Raw genomic sequence first — 17,575 nt, forward strand, 5'->3', positions numbered from 1 at the left:
ACTAGCCAGTGCTGTGACTGAGTGCCTGTTAAGTAGATCCTCCAGCTCTAAGATGAGCTTTTTCAGCTGGTGTCACATGGAGAAAAGACAAGTCTACTGCACCAGACTGTGCCCAAAATGCACACTCATGAGCCAAATAACTCATGCTCTTGTTTTTAGCCATTAAGCTTCAGGGTAGTTTATTACACAGCAATAGATAGCTGATAGATCAGGCTTTCACATTCTCAGTTTTATGCTTTTCCTGTTGTAGAAAGATAGCTCCTTCAAATAGAGTTTATTAGAGATAATAAGTTACTGCGGTAGGCGATTGGTCCCAATGATCCCTGCCACTTGGTATTCATGTCCGTCCTTGTGAAATTCCCTCACCTTGAGTATGAACTGCTTCTGGGGACTTGCTTCTAATGAAAGAATATGGAAAAAATTATGAGAATCCACTTCTGAGGGTAGGTTACAAATACTGTGATATCTGTCTAGCTCACTTTCTCTGCATCTCTTCCTTATTCACTTGAAGTGAAAAAGTTGCATGCTGTGAGCTGCATTATGGAACGCTCATGTAGCAATGAACTGGTATGTCCAGTCAACAATCAGTGAGGGCCCGAGGGCTGCCAACAGCCTCCCATATGTGCTCCGAGAGGCTCCAGCAATTGCAGCCCTGGTGACACCTGAATGAAGGCTTGCGGGAGATGCTAAAACAAAATGCCCAGCTATGTTACATCTGGATTCCTGACTCACAGAAACTGTGATGTGATGAAGTTTTGGTTTTTTATGTCACTAAGTTCTAGGCCAATTTATTATGTGGCAATAGATAAATAACAGAGCTAACAATATTAGTGTCCAATGTAATACATTCATTCAATAAATATTTAAATCCTCATTTTCCATTCATTCAGCATTTACTGAGAACTTACAATGTACAGGCATCATAAGGTCCTTGCTATTATGGAGCCTACATTTTACTGGGGGATAAAGGCAAAAATGTATTATAAGAAAAAGATTACATAGAGTTAAACCTATGTTGGAGAAGGAAATGGCCCCCCACTCCAGTGTTCTTGCCTGGAGAATCCCAGAGATGGAGGAGCCTGGTGGGCTGCCGTCTATGGGATTGCACAGAGTCGGACACGACTGAAGCGACTTAGCAGCAGCAGCAGCAAACCCTATGTAGAGAATTACAACAGGATATGTGATGTGAGATTCCTTGAGATCCTCTTGGTCAGCAAGGAGATCAAACCAGTCAATCCTCAACGAAATTCCTGAATATTCATTGAAAGGACTGATACTGAAGCTCCAATAATTTGACCACCTGATGTGAAGAGCTGACTCATTGGAAAAGACCCTGCTGGGAAAGATTGAAGGCAGGAGGAGAAGGGGACGACAGAAGATGAGATTGGATGACATCACTGACTCAATGAAAATGAGTGTGAGCAAACTCCAGGCGACAGTGAAGGACAGGGAAGCCTAGTATGCCTCAGTCCACAGGGTCCTAAAGAGTCAGACATGACTTAGCACTGGAAAACATGTGGTATGATGGAATATGAAATGATAGTGATATGATAGAAGATTATAGGGAATAAAAGATGAATAAAATATATTCTTTATCCTAAAGAGCATTAGCAACCAATAAAGGAGATAGATGGCTAAAGTCCCTAATGGTGTTTTAAAAATGACTTATATAACATGTTTCTGGAGCTTAGTGGAACAGTGATTTAATCAAGGAAGTATCTGTTAAGCTTTCAAAGTTGTACTGAATTTTGACAAAGGCAGACAACTGGATGGGACTATTTAAACTACCATTTATGTGTCAGTATCTGTGCTAGGTGCTGGATATGCACCATCTCATATACTCCTCACAATATTCCTCAGAAGCAGATACTATTATAATTTCCACTTCACAGAGGAAAAAATATAGAAACAAAGAGAATAGCCTGTCCAAAATCACTGAGCTGGTAAATGACAAGTCTAAGATTTGGACCCATGTAATCTAACTCTAGAGTCTGTCTGCAGCATCAATACTGCCTCCAACGTATTTTGTATTTCCATACTGTACAAAAGCAACATTTGAGATCTGTCGACTGAAAACAAATACACCACATGAGAGTTGTGTGTTAAGCTTTATTTCTGGGAAAATGAGAATAGCCCAGGAGACAGCATTTCAGGTAGCTTTGAAAAACTGCTCTAAAGAGTTAGGGTGGAAGGTCAGTATATTTCTGATTTTGTTGAAGAGGGGAGTACATGGAATCAAGCACTTATTTTGCAGAAGGTTGCTGCTAGCCTTGGGAAGATTCAACATAAGATAATCATGTATTGGGAATTAAAGTTCTAATAATGGGGAAACTAAGGCTCAGAGTAGTTTTAATTAACTAAACTTTTTAAATAAATCTAAATTGTAGAGAACTTGAATCAAGGTCTAACTCTAAATGTAACTTTTTTTGTTATCCCATGTTTTTCATGAAAGATGTCATAAGACCAAAACAGGATAAGAGCAGACTCTTTCAGGCATCAATTAATTAATGGATAACTCAGCAATCATCTGCTAAATAGCTGCTATTTGTGAATCATTTGTTAGGTCCTGGGGATACAGATATAACACGATCCTAGTACTAGAGGTGGAGATGGATAATAAAAGAAGACAGCTACAGACAATACAGTGGGTTCCCTGATAACGATAAGCACTGTGCCTGTGAAACACGGATGTGAGGTACACCAAATCCACACTGTGCATAAGGGCTTTCTGGTGGAGATAATGACTGAGGTGAGACTCAACAGATAAACAGCTTACAGTAGAGAAAGACATGAAACGTAGGAAAAGGAAGGGACATTAATAAAAAAGACATGCGCCAACTGGGCTGATGGCCAGAAGCTTTTGAATGCTAATACTGAGGAGCTTAGTCTAGAAAGTGATGATAAAACTGAACTTTAATTAGGGAAGTGACATAATCATATCTGGATTCTAGAAAGATTATCCTAGTAGAAGTAGGGACAACAGGCATTAGAGTGATGAAACTGCAGTCAGAGGGGTGAATTTGGAAGGTACTGTAATACAGGCACGAATCAAACGGGACGTGCATCAGTGAGGATAAGGATAACAACAGAAACACTTCTGCAGCACTTACAAGTGCAGGCCTGTTCTCAGCAATTTACTTACATTAATCTTTTGGACTTCACACAGACCCTCTGAGATGGATACCATTTTATTATTCCGACTAGGAACATTTAGAAACTAAGGTGGTGGTGTTTAGTTGCTAAGTCAGGTCCGACTCTTTTGTGATCTCATGGACTGTAGCCCACCAGGCTCCTCTGTCCATGGGATTTCCCAAGCAAAAATACTGGAATGGGTTTCCATTACTTTCTCCAAGAGGGGGTTCCTGACCCAAGGATCAAACCCAAGTCTCCTGCATTGCAGGCGGGTTCTTTACTACTGTAAATTAAGGTAGAGAAAGCTTAAGTAACTTGCACCAGAAAACATTCTAGTATGTAATCTGAGATGTTTTGATTTCCACTCTGCAACCTTAATATGTATATTATATGAACTTTAAAAAATGGACCACCATTAGTAATTCTTTTTCCTTTTCATTTAATAACGTAATTGTCTCTACTACAGACAAACTCTATCTTACAAATTAAAATGATGTGCTGACCCTCACACAGGAGTGAAACACTAAGCCAACACTGGATTGTAGTTTATGGGAATGAATTGACTTTCACTTGATTCAAGCTTATTGCAGTGTCTGAAACAGGGAGCAAGTATTGTAACTGCTCTTTATTTTGAGCAGTAGAAGTTGCATTGGGATTTCACAGTTTGTGGAAAGCAAAGAATTCAGTTTACATATTTTAATGAAAAGGAGAAAGAAAAAAGGAAAAACAAAAATATAGTTCACTGTAATTTCAATTTTATTTGAAGTGCTTAACCGATATGTAGTTTATCACTAACTCCTAAACTAGCCATAACTTACAACTTTTACAATTAATTAAATTAGCTAAAATCCATTTCATACACATATACATCATGAGAGAATATTTTTCAGAAGGATAAATACAGCTTCAGAGTAAAACACTTTAATGATAGAGCCATCTATACAGAAGAGAAAGTACAACTCAGAAGATAGCTTGTGGTAAAAGTTAGAATACATTCTGATTTAATCTTTCTAAGACCTTTATTTAGCTCCAAGGATTTCAATTTTCTTACCAGAAAAACAATTATAAACCATCACCAGAACCAACTAAGGACTTTCAGATCCAAGAGATTTAATTAATTGAACTACTTTCTTTTCAAATATGAGTATTATTTTAAAAATCTTTTTATTTGTGTCTTTTAAAGAGACTCATATTATTTGTTTTCTCAGGATATGTAATTTCAGTTTCCCATTAAAAATTCCCTGATATCTCAATTGGTAAAGAATCCGCTTGCAGTGCGGAAACCCCAGTTCAATTCCTGGGTCAGGAAGATCCCCTGGAGAAGGGATAGGCTACCCACTGCATTATTCTTGGGCTTCCCTGGTGGCTCAGCTGGAAAAGAATCCACCTGCAATGCGGAAGTCCTGGGTTTGATCCCTGGGGTGGGAAGATCCCCTGGAGAGGAAAAAGGGTACCCACTCCAGTATTCTGGCCTGGAGAATTCCATGGACTGTATAGTCCATGGGGTCACAAAGGTTCATACATAACTAAGTGACTTTCACTTTCATTAAAAATTATAAAATATGTATAAGAGATTACACTAAGTTGTATAAAAAGTTTAGAAAGGTAGAAGTAAGCCATTGATGAATGAATGGATAAACAAAATCTGACACAGAACTAACTTGACCCAAAAAGAGTCTTGTCCAAATGAACCCACTCCAAGTTGAAAATATCCTGTTGAAAACGCATCTAACGGACCTAACTTACTGAACACTGTAGCTTTTAGCCCAGCCTACTTTAAACGTGCTCAGAACTCATAAGTTAGCCTTCAGTTGGGCAAAGCCATCTAACACAAAGCCTGCTCTATAATAAAGAGTAGAATATCTCAAGTAATTCACAGAATACTGCACTGAACGGGAAAACAGAATGACTATATGGGTGCAGAATGACCGAACTGTATAGGTTGTTCACCCTGACTGTGTGGCTGAGTGAGAGCTGCAACTCACTGCTGTTGCCCAGCATTTCAAGAGAAAGGCACCACATATACTAGCCAGGGAAAAGATCAAAATTCAAAGTATGGTTTCTATGGAATATATCACTTTTGTACCATCATAAAGTGTAAACTACCTTAAGTTAGGGACCATTTTCATATATGTACAATGGAAAAATTTTCAGCATTCAAAAGAAAGGAAATATACATGCTACAAAATGGATGAACCTGAGGATAATATGCTTAGTGATACAGACCAGTCAAATAATGCTTGATTCCACGTATATGAAGCACCTAGAATATTTAACTACATAGGGATAGAAAGTAGAATGGTGGCTCCTGGAGGCTGGTGGTCAGGGAACGAGAAGGTATTCAGTGGGTAGTGTTTCCATTCCATTTTGTAAAATGGAAAAGAGTTCTGGAGATTGGTTGCACAACCCCGTGAATGTACTTATCTTTACTGAATGGTACACTTAAAATGGTTAAAATGATAAATTATACATGTATATTGCCACAATTAAAAAACTTAATTAGAAAATGTGCAAAAGGAAAAGAAGAAACCAATTTCCTCCCTGAGTCTATGGCAGCATTGTGTGCTTGATAATTTATTTGTTACTCACATTGAGTTCATTAAATAAAGAGACCATGCCCTATGCATTTTTTCCTATCTCCAGGGCCCGGCATCGTACAGAGAGTCCATGGTAGAGGGTCAATAAACATTTGCAGAATGTTCTTTATATATCATTCAATGACAATTTGAAGTTAAGAGTTCATTTTAGGGCTTGGATCCTGACATTATTAGCACAAAAATTTAACTAATGCAGAATTACCAAAAATAAAGACAAGCAAGCAAATACACAAAGTGGGTAATGTGTGAAACACAGAGCTGTTGTGATGATAGTACTGTTGCCGTTCAGTTGCAAAGTCGTGTTCAGGTCTTTGTGACCCCACAATTGCAGTACGCCAGTCTTCCCTGTCCTTCACTATATCCTGGAATTTAGTCAAACTCCTGTCTGTTGATTCAGTGATGCCACTGAACCATCTCATCCTCTGTCTTCCCCTTTTCCTCCTGCTTCAGTCTTCCCCAGCATCAGGGTCTTTTCCAATGAGTTGGCTCTTCACATCAGGTGGCCAACGTACTGGAGCTTCAGCTTCAGCATCAGTCTTTGCAATGACTATTCAGGGTTGATTTACTTTAGGATGGACTGGTTTGATCTCCTTGCAGTCTAAGGGACTCTCAAGAGTCTTCTCTAGCACTACAATTAGAAAGCATCAATTATTTAGTGTTCAGTCTCCTTTATGGTCCAACTCTCACATCCATACATGACTAACTCACACATCCATACATGACTACTGGAAAAACCATAGCTTTGACTAGATGGACCTTCCTTGGCAAAGTGATGTCTTTGCTTTTTAATACACTGTCTAGGTGTGCCATGGCTTTTCTTCCAAGGAACAAGCATCTTTTAATTTTGTAGCTGCAGTCACCATCCACAGTGATTTTACAGCCCAAGAAAATAAAATATGCCACTGTTTCCATTTTTTCCCCTTCTATTTGCCATGAAGTGATGGGACTGAATGTCATGATCTTCATTTACTCAGTGTTGAGTTTTATACCAGCTTTTGCACTCTCCTCTTTCACTCTCATCAAGGGGCTCTTCAGTTCCTCTTCACTTTCTTCCTTTAGAGTGGTACCATCTGCATATCTAAGGTTATTGATATTTCCCCTGGCAATCTTGATTCCAGCTTGTGAGTCATCCAGCCTGGCATTTCACATGATGTACTTTGCAGGTAAGTTAAATAAGCAGGGTGACAATATACAGCCTTGTCATATTCCTTTCCCAATTTTGAACCAGTTGTTGTTTCATGTCCTGTTCTAACTGTTGCTTCTTGACCTGCATACAGGTTTCTCAGGAGACAGGTAAGGTGGTCTGGTATTCCTATCTCTTGAAGAACTTTGCACAGTTTGTTGTGATCCACATAGTCAAAAGCTTTAGCACAGTCAGTGAAGCTGATACTTTTCTGGAATTCCCTCACTTTTTCTATGATCCAATGATGATTTAGTCACTAAGTTGTGTCTGACTCTTGCAACCCCATGGACTGTAGCCCGCAAGGCTCCTCTGTCCATGGGATTCTCCAGGCAAGAATACTGGAGTGGGTTGCCATTTCCTCCTCCAGGGAATCTTCCCAACCCAGAAATCAAACCTGGGTCTCCTGCACTGCAGGCAGATTCTTTACAGACTAAGCTACCAGGGAAGTATTTTAGGTTGAACAAACACCCCCAAAGAAAGGGCCTGGTGTGACTCATCCATGCATGCTGAGTTGTTTCAGTCATGTCTGACTCTTTGCAATCTTACGGACTGTAGTCTGTCAGGGTCCTCTGTCCATGGGATTCTCCAGGCAAGAATACTGGAGTGGGTTGCCATGCCCGTCTCCAGGGTATCTTTTCAACCCAGCAATCAAACCCACATCTCTTATATCTCCTGTATTGGCAGGCGGGTTCTTTACCACTCGCCCCACCTGTGACTCAAATGTTTTGGAGTGGGTAGCCTTTCTTTTCTCCAGGGGATCTTCCCAATCCAAGGATGGAACTCAGGTCTCCCATATTGCAGGCAGATTCTTCACCAGCTGAACCACAAGGGAAATCCAAGAATACTGGAGTCGGTAGCCTGTCCCTTTTCCAGCAGATCTTCCTGACCCAGGAATTGAACTGGGGTCTCCTGCATTGCAGGCAGATTCTTTACCAACTGAGCTATGAGGGAAGTCCATCCAATGGATGTTGGCAATTTGATCTCTGGTTCCTCTGCCTTTTCTAAATCCAGCCTGTACATCTGGAATATCTTGGTTCACATACTGTTGAAGCCTAGCTTGAAGAATTTTGAGTATTACCTTGCTAGCATGTGAAATGAGCACAATTATATGATAGTTTGAACATTCTTTGGCATTGCCTTTCTTTGGGATTGGAATGAAAACTGACCTTTTCGAGTCCTGTGGCCACTGCTGAGTTTTCCAAATTTGCTGGCATATGAGAGCAGCGCTTCTAACAGCATCATCTTTTAGGTTTTGAAATAGCTCAGCTGGAATTCCATTACCTCCACTAGCTTTGTTTGTAGTGATGCTTCCTAAGGCCCACTTGACTTCACATTCCAGGATTTCTGGCTTTCGGTGAGTGATCACACCATCGTGGTTATCCCGGTCATTAAGCTGTTTTTTGTATAGTTCTTCTGTGTATTCTTGCCACCTCTCCTTAATCTCTTCTTCTTCTGTTAGGTCCAGACCATTTCTGTCCTTCATTGAGCCCATCTTTACATGAAATGTTCGTTTGGTTTCTCCAAGTTTCTTGAAGAGCTCTCTAGTCTTTCCCATTCTGTTGTTTTCCTCTATTTCTTTGCATTGATCACTTAGGAAGTCTTTCTTATCTCTCCTTGCTATTCTTTGGAACACTGCATTCAGTTGGGCATATCTTTCCTTTTCTCCTTTGCTTTTTGCTTCTCTTCTTTTCTCAGGTATTTGTAAGGCCTCCTCAGATAACCATGTTGTCTTTTTGCATTTCTTTTTCTTGGGGATGGTTTTGTATGGCATACCAAAATCATTTTAAAGGCACCTTGAGGAAAGAACTGATGATCAAAAATGGCTACTAGTGGAGAACGATAAACTCTATTCAAAATGTACATACATTTTAAAACAAATGTTGTTTAATATCTGTCATTCCATTATGTAACAATATCCCCAGCATGGCATACACATACATTTGCAAGTATTAAAAATATTTATAATGAAGTTTTGGGAAAGATGATTAAGCTTATCTTCAAGCATGTTCAGCACATAAAGTGATAGCCTAAATTTTTTTTCATCTAATAAAATCTAATAAAAGCAGATCAGATGTATATTTACTTCTGTGAAATTTATTTCAAAATAATTTTCAATAAAAATCTCTATGCTTTTACATTTGTTAAGATTTTATGATTTTATTGATTCTTTCTGTATTGTTTCCTGTGATAAATTCATTTAGGCCAAGTCATGTTGGTGTAAGTAAATATATGTATATTTTCTTGATAAAGTGTCTATTCAAATCTTTTTTCTCATTTTAAAATTGGGATGTTTGTCTTTCCATTTTGAATTGATTTCTTTTTAATATTTCCATACATATACATGTTCTTTGGTTGGATGTATGTCTTGTACATCTTTCTCCTAGTCTGTGGCTTACTTTTCATTTTCTTAACAGTGTGATCAATTTGGGGATAATTTTTTTATATGTTTGGAGGTACAGGTGTATGTATTATTATTATTAGGGTTTTGGCTATTTAATTGTTCTACTACCATTTGTTAAAGAGATTTTCATTTCTTCATTTAATTGCCCTAGGATATTTGGTGAAAATCAATTGATTATTTATCTCTGAGTCTATTTCTGAACTCTTTATTCCATTTTACTGAGCTATATATCTATCTTTATACCATTAGCACACTGCCTTGAGTATAATATCTTAATTTGTCTTGAAATCATGAAAAGTAAGATCTTCCATTTTGCTCTTTGTTTTCAAAATTGTGTAGGCTACACCAGGTCTTTTGCATTTTATTTGAATCAAATTCTCCATCACTAAAAAAAAGTTCTACACAGGTTATTTTTAAATTTTTTAAATTGTGTCTGTGTGGCATCTTAGGATCAGTCTGGAAAAGACTAACATCTTAACAACACTGGGTAACCTGACGTGTGACCACAGTATACCTTTCAGGGCATAGTTCCCTTTATTTAGGTCTTTTTAAGTTTCACTCACCAGTGTTTTGTAGTTTTCAGTGTCTACAGAAGCTTTACACATCTTTTGTCAATTTTATCCTGATACGTCATCTTCCTGATATTATTACAAATGATACTTTTACATTTCAATTTTCAATAGTTTTTTTTTTTTCCAGGATACACACTACATTTTTAATGTATTTACTGAAACTCTCTTCCTAGCCTTTTAAATAGCTTTCAGATTTCTTAAGATCTTAAGAGTAGCTGACCATATGCTCTGCAAAAAACAGACAGCTGTCCTTCTTCCTTTCCAGTGTGCATGCCTTCTATTTCTTTTTCTTAACGTGGTGCACTAGGTAGGACCTTCAATATAATGCTGAAACCAGTGAGACAGGACCTCAATATCCTATGCCCAATCTTTGGAGAAAAACATTCAGTCTTTTACTCCTATATTAGCTATAGTTTGTTCATAGATGCCTTTTCTCTGGTTAAGAAGATTCAACTAGAATTCCAGTTTGGTGACAGGTTTTGTCATGACTGGATGCTGAATTTTGTCAAATGCCTTTTCTGCATCTATTAATAATGATTTCTAAAATTAGTTATTAAAATGGTAAATAATATTGATTTTTCATTAACTCAAATTTAAGATAAACTCCACTTGGTTATTCATTATTTTGAATTCAATTTGCTAATATCTTGGTGACAATTTTAGCATCTATATTCATGAAGGAACTCAGTCTGTAGATTTCTTTTATTATGATGTCTTTGTTAGGTTTTATTATCAGGTAATGCTAGTCTCACAAAAAAGCAGGGAAGTATTCCTGCCTCTTCTATTTTCTAAAATAGTTTACAGAATTGATATTATTTCTTCCTTATATTTTTGTTAGATTTCACCAGTGAATTCTAGGTGCTCTCTTTGTGGAAAGGTTTTTAATAACAAATTCAACTTCCTTAATAGATACATAAGTTACCTATTTCTTCTTGATTGAGCTTTGGTAATTTGTATATTTCAAGGAATTTCTACATTTCATCTAAGTTCACCTAAGTATATTCTATTATGGCAAATGAAGGTTATAAGTTAGGGATGGGGTATATGAAGGCCCCTTTGTTCTTACATAGATCAACAGGAACTGATTTCCATTTACTAATATAAATACATATAATTAATTTTTGATTATAAGTAAAGCTAGAAATGAGGAAGTGGGGGAATTCTATGCTAATATTTGGTAGGCCTTTGGAAATAAGTATGTGGAGTTCGTTCTTCATAAAGCTGATCACTGCCTCTCAGAACAAAGACTACCATTTAGCCGCACGGTCAAATTAACAAAACATTCAATGAGGGATGAAACAGAAAGAACACTGAACTGGGAAACAACACCAGGACTGCAGTATGGGCTCTGACGCTTCACCAGCTTAGCAACCCCTTTCAGCTTTGGTTTCCTAACAGAAATAAAAGGGAGATGATAAGGGCAGAAAACCAGATGAGGGCACACAAGGGCTCCATAACTGGCAGTGTTACATGAAACATAAGCTACCACTCTATTCTAATGGACAAACGCAAATTATTCAACATGAATATTTATCATTGGGTAAAATAGCTTGGGTATGACTTTTCTTGGAACTTATTTGTATGAAGTTAGGTAAATTTGAAAAAGGGGGCCTTTAAGAAAAGATGAGGTCTCCAACCATTTAATAAGAACCATTTTATCTTTTCTTTTCCCCTAAAGCCTGGAAGATGGATAACAGAGGTCGCATAGATGGCAACAGAGTGGTGTGGGGATGGTGCTGCTGCCCTTTCTGACGAGATGTCTACAGAGCAGCGTTTCTGAAACCTCAGCAGGCAGCAGGCTCACCCAAGGGTCTGACAAAACACAGAGCGCAGGGCGACACGTTCAGAATTTAGGATCAATCAGTCTGGGGTGGGGCCTGAGAATCTGTGATTTTACCAAGTCCTCAGATGATACCGATGTCATTGTCTGGAGACCCTACTTTGAGAGACACTGCTTAAAGAAGACTGTGGCAGAGAAAGGAGTGAAAGGAAGAACATGTCTAGCAGAGGAGCTCGTAACTCTTAGAGGAGGTATTAATAAAGCCTGTGTGTGTGTGTGTGCGTGCGTGCGTGTGTGCATGTGTATTTTTTTAAAAGTGTAGCTCTTTCCTTCAAGTTTTAAAAGTGTCACTAATTTGATAAAAGGTTAGCACCAGTTGTCTGGAACCTTAATGAGTCAAGTTCTATTAGCAATTTTGCTGTACTGTTGAGTGACTCCTTGCTTTAAAAAATTTAAAAGCTTAAGTGTTACCACCTAATACGTTATGACAGACTGAAATATACAGGAAATACCTACACTGCCTTTAAATGGATACTATTAAAATAATTGTTTTTTAAAACAACACAATCTATTAATTTCTGCAAAATGGTAATTCATGTAGTGATTATTTAGCAAGAAAGATCAGATAATTGAGTGGTGTATCTTCCCAACTTTTGCTTATCTTCTAAATTATGGTTAAAAGCCTATGTCCAAATACATAAAAGAAGAATAACAATATTTTACAATATCATGTCCTAACAAGCATATTATAAGTACGGTGATTTTTTACAAAAAAGTTTCAGTAGATCACCAGAAATGTGTCAAGGAAAAAAATGTCATAATTCTCCCTAGGAAAATTCTTACTCCAATCATTTCAGAGACTGTAAAGAAAATGTCAAGTACTGAACTATTTCCTAAATTACATTAAGTCATAGCACATAATTCAGAACTTGTCACATTCAAATGTAATAAAACATTAAATTTTTATCCTGAAATAAATGGGATAGTACTAGATTCAAATTTCTGGTAAAATGTATTAGAAAGTAAATGTCAGAAACTATTTTACAAAAAAAAAAGAAACTATTTTACTGATCTCATCCCAGTGAAAGTCAGCCTTGTCTTATTTGAGTTTTACCAAACACCCTGAAATATTTCCAAAGATACTATCTGTGATATAATTTAAATGTGCTTCACAAAGCACATTATTTATCCTTAGAAAGAATTTTAACAAATTCACTTTCAGGCAAATTATACAAATATTTTAAAAATAGTGACATTTTAGAGGCTATATTTCTTAAGTCAAGGTGTAATGTAGAACACAATAATTAACAATGAGATTTCACATATCTTACATAAACATAGTTTTAAGAAATAAGTCATCAGATCCTACATCAAGTATAGAAACACTTAGCAGAGTTTAACAGGCTGAGGTAAAGATAAGAAATGTTATAAACAATTAATAATCTAGAACCCTTCCCTAAAATATCATTCTTTGGTCTTATTCAAGGAACGTGTTTCATATAACAAAACCATTTAGTTTTTTTGCTATCTTTCAATAAGATCTATTGTAAACCATATTACATTACAGTCATAAAAATAATCTATCCATTTTTTCAAAGGTGTATGTCAAAGATTACCCAAATGGTTAACAGCAGAAACAAAACAAGAAATCACATTTGTCATTACCTTTCATATTTTTCATTAATATCACATAGAATCCTCAAGCACTTTATCCATGATAACAATTTAACTTTCACAACAATCAAATGATGTAGGTCCCTTTATTATTCTCATCTGACATATGAGAAAGTTTAGAGAGGTTTAAGTGACCTGTCCAAAGTCACACAGCTATTAACTGGCAGAACAGAATGAAACAGGCAGACCTATTCTGTAAGCCACATTCCTAGCTTCTTTATCACATTATATTTACACGAAAATATTCTTGTTTCCTATAACAACAGACCTCAGAAATCTGATGTAACCTTAGTTTTACTACCCTTTGTCGTATACCAGTTCCACTGGACTTACTGTTCTCTTCTGCCAAGTCATGTTCTTCCAGCATCACTAGTCTCTTACTCTTGATGCAACTGTAACTGTCTACACCATACATTTTACCCATATACAACAGGTAGTTGGATTTAAAGATATACACTCTCATGAGTATTTATCTTTTCACAAATAAATTTAAATTAATTTACATTTATTATGACAACCAGACCTGTCTAGATTCAAATCCTGACTGTGTAAATTACTCATTGTGTGACTGGTTAAATTATTTAATGCTCCTCTGCCCCAGGTTCCTCACAGTAAAATGCGGATAACATAGCACCATCTCGTACTGTTAATGTGGTGATTAAATGAGTTAATTAATGTAATTTTAAAGTTCTTAGAACACTTTACCACTGGTTACTTCACTGTGTCATGAAGCTTTCATGATTGATAATACATCTACTTTAAATTGGAAACAAATTAGTTATAATTTGTCATTCAGTACAGTACTACACCACTCTGACAACCACAAATGATTAACAGAGATAGAAATCTACACACAAAAAAACACAATGCAAAGCTGAGACTCTTTTTTCCAGGGTAAAGAAAAGAGGAACATACAGTTGCTACGTCTTTTTTTGAAATTTTTTAAAAAATTTATTTATTGATTTCTTATGTTGAATTTTTTGGGCCATATCCTGTGACACGCAAGATCTTAGTTAGGATCAAACTTGCCCCCATTTCAGTAGAAGCAGGGAATTGTAACCACTGGATCTCCAAGAAAGCCCCTGGAATAGATCTTTTTGTATATGTGAATAAAGAATATTAAGATGGGCTGAAAGTTTCTATCCCCCCAAAATATGTATGTTGAAACCCTAAACCCTGCTGTCATGATCTGAAGCTAAGGTCTGGGGGAGGTAATTAGGCCACACGGATGAGGTCTGGTGGAGGTAATTAGGTCCTAAGAGTGGAGCCTTTATGATGGAATTGGCCTCAGAAGGAGAGACAGGAGAGAGTTTGTGTTTTCTCTCATTTCTCTATACCCTGTGAGGGCATAGCAAGAAGACGGCCATCAGCAAATTAGGAAGCAGGTCTCACCAGACACCAGATCTAGCAGTAACTAAGTCTTCAACTTTCCAGCCTCCAGAATTGTGAGAAATAAATACTTGTTGTTTAAGTCATTCATTCTATGTTAATTTGTTATAGAAGCCTGAATTAAAACAGAAATCTTTTTATGTTAGGGAGTAAGATACAGGCAGTTCTAGGAAGCCTATCTTTTATTTTCAAACAGAGAAGAGTTTCACGTTGACTATCAGTTTCTCTATATTGAGGGTAAACAGCAAGAAAAAAAAAACAAAAAACATTTTTTCTTTCTAAATTCCTATAGAGCCCTAGTAAAATCTTTTCCAAATGCTAGGTTCCGCAAAGTTTATATTCTCCAAATTAACTAAAATGAATCTACATAAGATACTATGAATGCTTTGTTTTTATCCAATAGATATGAAATAACATGGATTTTAATGTCATTTATAATAGTCCAATTACTTAGCAAGAGATGTGTTGATTTCCTTTTCATCTGCTTAAGATGGAAGTATCCATCCCTTACTTGTAGTACATGTATTACAGATGGAGCAGAATCCCTCCCCAGATTCTGGGAGATGCATTTGGCTGAAGCCCCAGCCAGTGAGACCTTTGCACACAGAACTACTAAAGGACTAGGCATAAAACACAAGCCATTCAGTTTGAAGCAAAGTTAATCCCAAGATTTTTGCTTGAGTTGCCAAGAAACAGGTATTCTTTCTCTTGGACTTAGACAACATAAGACTTGAACTCCTGGGAGACCACCATGTGTAGACGACCCACCCAAAAGTGAAGTTGTTATGGAAGATGCATACACACACATACACACAGACAGACAGACAGACAGACAGACACACACACACACACACACACACACACACACTATGACTAGAGAGGTAGATAAATAACACAAGCTGAGATCCTAATGACAATTTTAAGCTGCATCAAGCTGAGTTAATGCGGCTACCCTTGGATCCTTCAGTTAAACAGCCAATTAATTCTATGTGGCTTAAGCTAGTTTACTCTGGAGAAGGGAAAAGCCACCCACTCCAGTATTCTGGCCTGGAGAATTCCATGGACTGTACACTCCATGGGGCCACAGAGTTGGACATGACTGAGCGATTTTCACACTAAGCTAGTTTAACTTGGATTTTCTGTTACTGTAAATTTTAAGACTTCTAACAAAGGTATATAAGATGGAGGAGTCACTTAAATTAATGAAAATAAAACACACATATTTAATATTGGCTTACCTTTTGGTTTAATAAAGCACTTGCCAATTTTTGTACTTCTGAACTCAATAAGGTGGTTCCTCTGATGACTTTGCTGAGAGCAGCAAGAGACTGATGGACACTCTGTACTAAGCGGATGGCGTTGAATTGTTCAAGAATGATGAAGGATAATATTGGAGATCCTTGTCGATCGTTAGGAGGCAACAATTTCTGATGAATCAGGTTTGAATTCTAAAAGAATAATGTATCATGTAATATTTGCTGAAAAGTAACACAAATATATCAAAACATTCAAAAGTTATTTAAACCTTTTGTTGGTATACTTGTTTTGAAATACTCTCTTATGAATGGCCAAATTTATCAAACCCGTAAATACATGGGGAAAGAATCCTGGACTTCACACACTTAAATGGGGTGACAGTGGGAACTGAGAACGGGAACGCAGCAGTCGATACGGCTGGCAAGTCTAAGAACGGCATGCTGTGAGTCAATGCAGAGACAGCAGCACAGCTAAACTCCCACCTGATCGCTACAACGAACGCAGAAGGAATCATGGCTTTGAAAAATATGTGAGCAATATTCATTTCAATTTGAAAATTACCTGTATGTAAACTTTAAAAAGTACATTAAAGATCTTGTACCAGTGAATATTAATCTTAGTATTTGTTTCTACATCTACACTTTAAGAGAGGCTCTGATATGTGGAACTTGGGTCTTCTCAAATTGTTAAGAACAAGTCAAGGAATCCCAGCCATTTCCAAACAGTTTACACAGTTAAGAGGAAAAAAAAAATATCACCTTCATTAGTATTCTAAATGTTAAAAAACTGTCAAAGAGACAACACTGGGAAGTCTGCACTCTTGCCTACCATTCATTTTCCTAATTTCCTCTATAGAGTCTGCTTACAATCCTAATGAGGGGGCCCCTCTTCTTGTTCCAGTGGTTGTCACCTTCCCATATTCCATGAGAGCACTGTCTGTTTTTCATGTTGTTGGTATGATGATTTAATATCATAATATGAAGATCTAGCCATTAAATAAATAATTATGAAATAAATTTTACTGGCATGAAGTCATTCCTGAAAATAGATTCAGCCTATGGGTTCAAATTTAGGCATTTTATTTGTATTAATACTACATTTAAAATATTAAAGCTGTTGGAATCATTTTTGATAGACATAAAAATGTACATAAATGCACCCATAAAAGTACACAGTGGTGAACTCTAAATCTAGAAGAGAAAAAGCATATATTTTTAAAATTAACTATAAATATTACCCCCTAGATTGAAATTAATTATTTGAACCAGAGCATGAAATAAATAATACTTAACACACCTCCAACCTTAATCAAGTTATATAACTGACATAAAATTAGATTATAGACTTTCCATAATTCCTCATATTAAAAACCATTCCTGGAAGTGAATAATATGTGGTACTTAAATCTTTACCAGTCCTATGCTAAGACTGGTAAAGATTCAGTTCAGTTCAGTCGCTCAGTCGTGTCCGACTCTGCTATGCCATGGACAGCAGCACACCAGGCCTCCCTGTCCATCACGAACTCCCAGAGTTTACCCAAACTCATGTCCATCGAGTCAGTGATGCCATCCAACCATCTCATCCTCTGTC

At 37.0% G+C, this 17,575-nt stretch overlaps 1 protein-coding gene across 2 annotated transcripts in view; it reads right to left on the reverse strand.

Moving 5' to 3' along the window:
• The window catches only part of DYNC2H1 (dynein cytoplasmic 2 heavy chain 1), a 408,806-nt gene that overhangs the window by 80,064 nt on the left and 311,167 nt on the right, over positions 1–17,575 (reverse strand). For both annotated transcript variants that reach the window (XM_061143196.1, XM_061143187.1), the window contains exon 84: positions 15,967–16,176. In XM_061143196.1, coding sequence (XP_060999179.1) covers positions 15,967–16,176 — 210 coding nt within the window. The remainder of the gene's footprint in view (positions 1–15,966; positions 16,177–17,575) is intronic.

This window comes from Dama dama, chromosome 1 (genome assembly GCF_033118175.1).
Source record: "Dama dama isolate Ldn47 chromosome 1, ASM3311817v1, whole genome shotgun sequence".
Classification (NCBI taxonomy): Eukaryota; Metazoa; Chordata; class Mammalia; order Artiodactyla; family Cervidae; genus Dama; species Dama dama.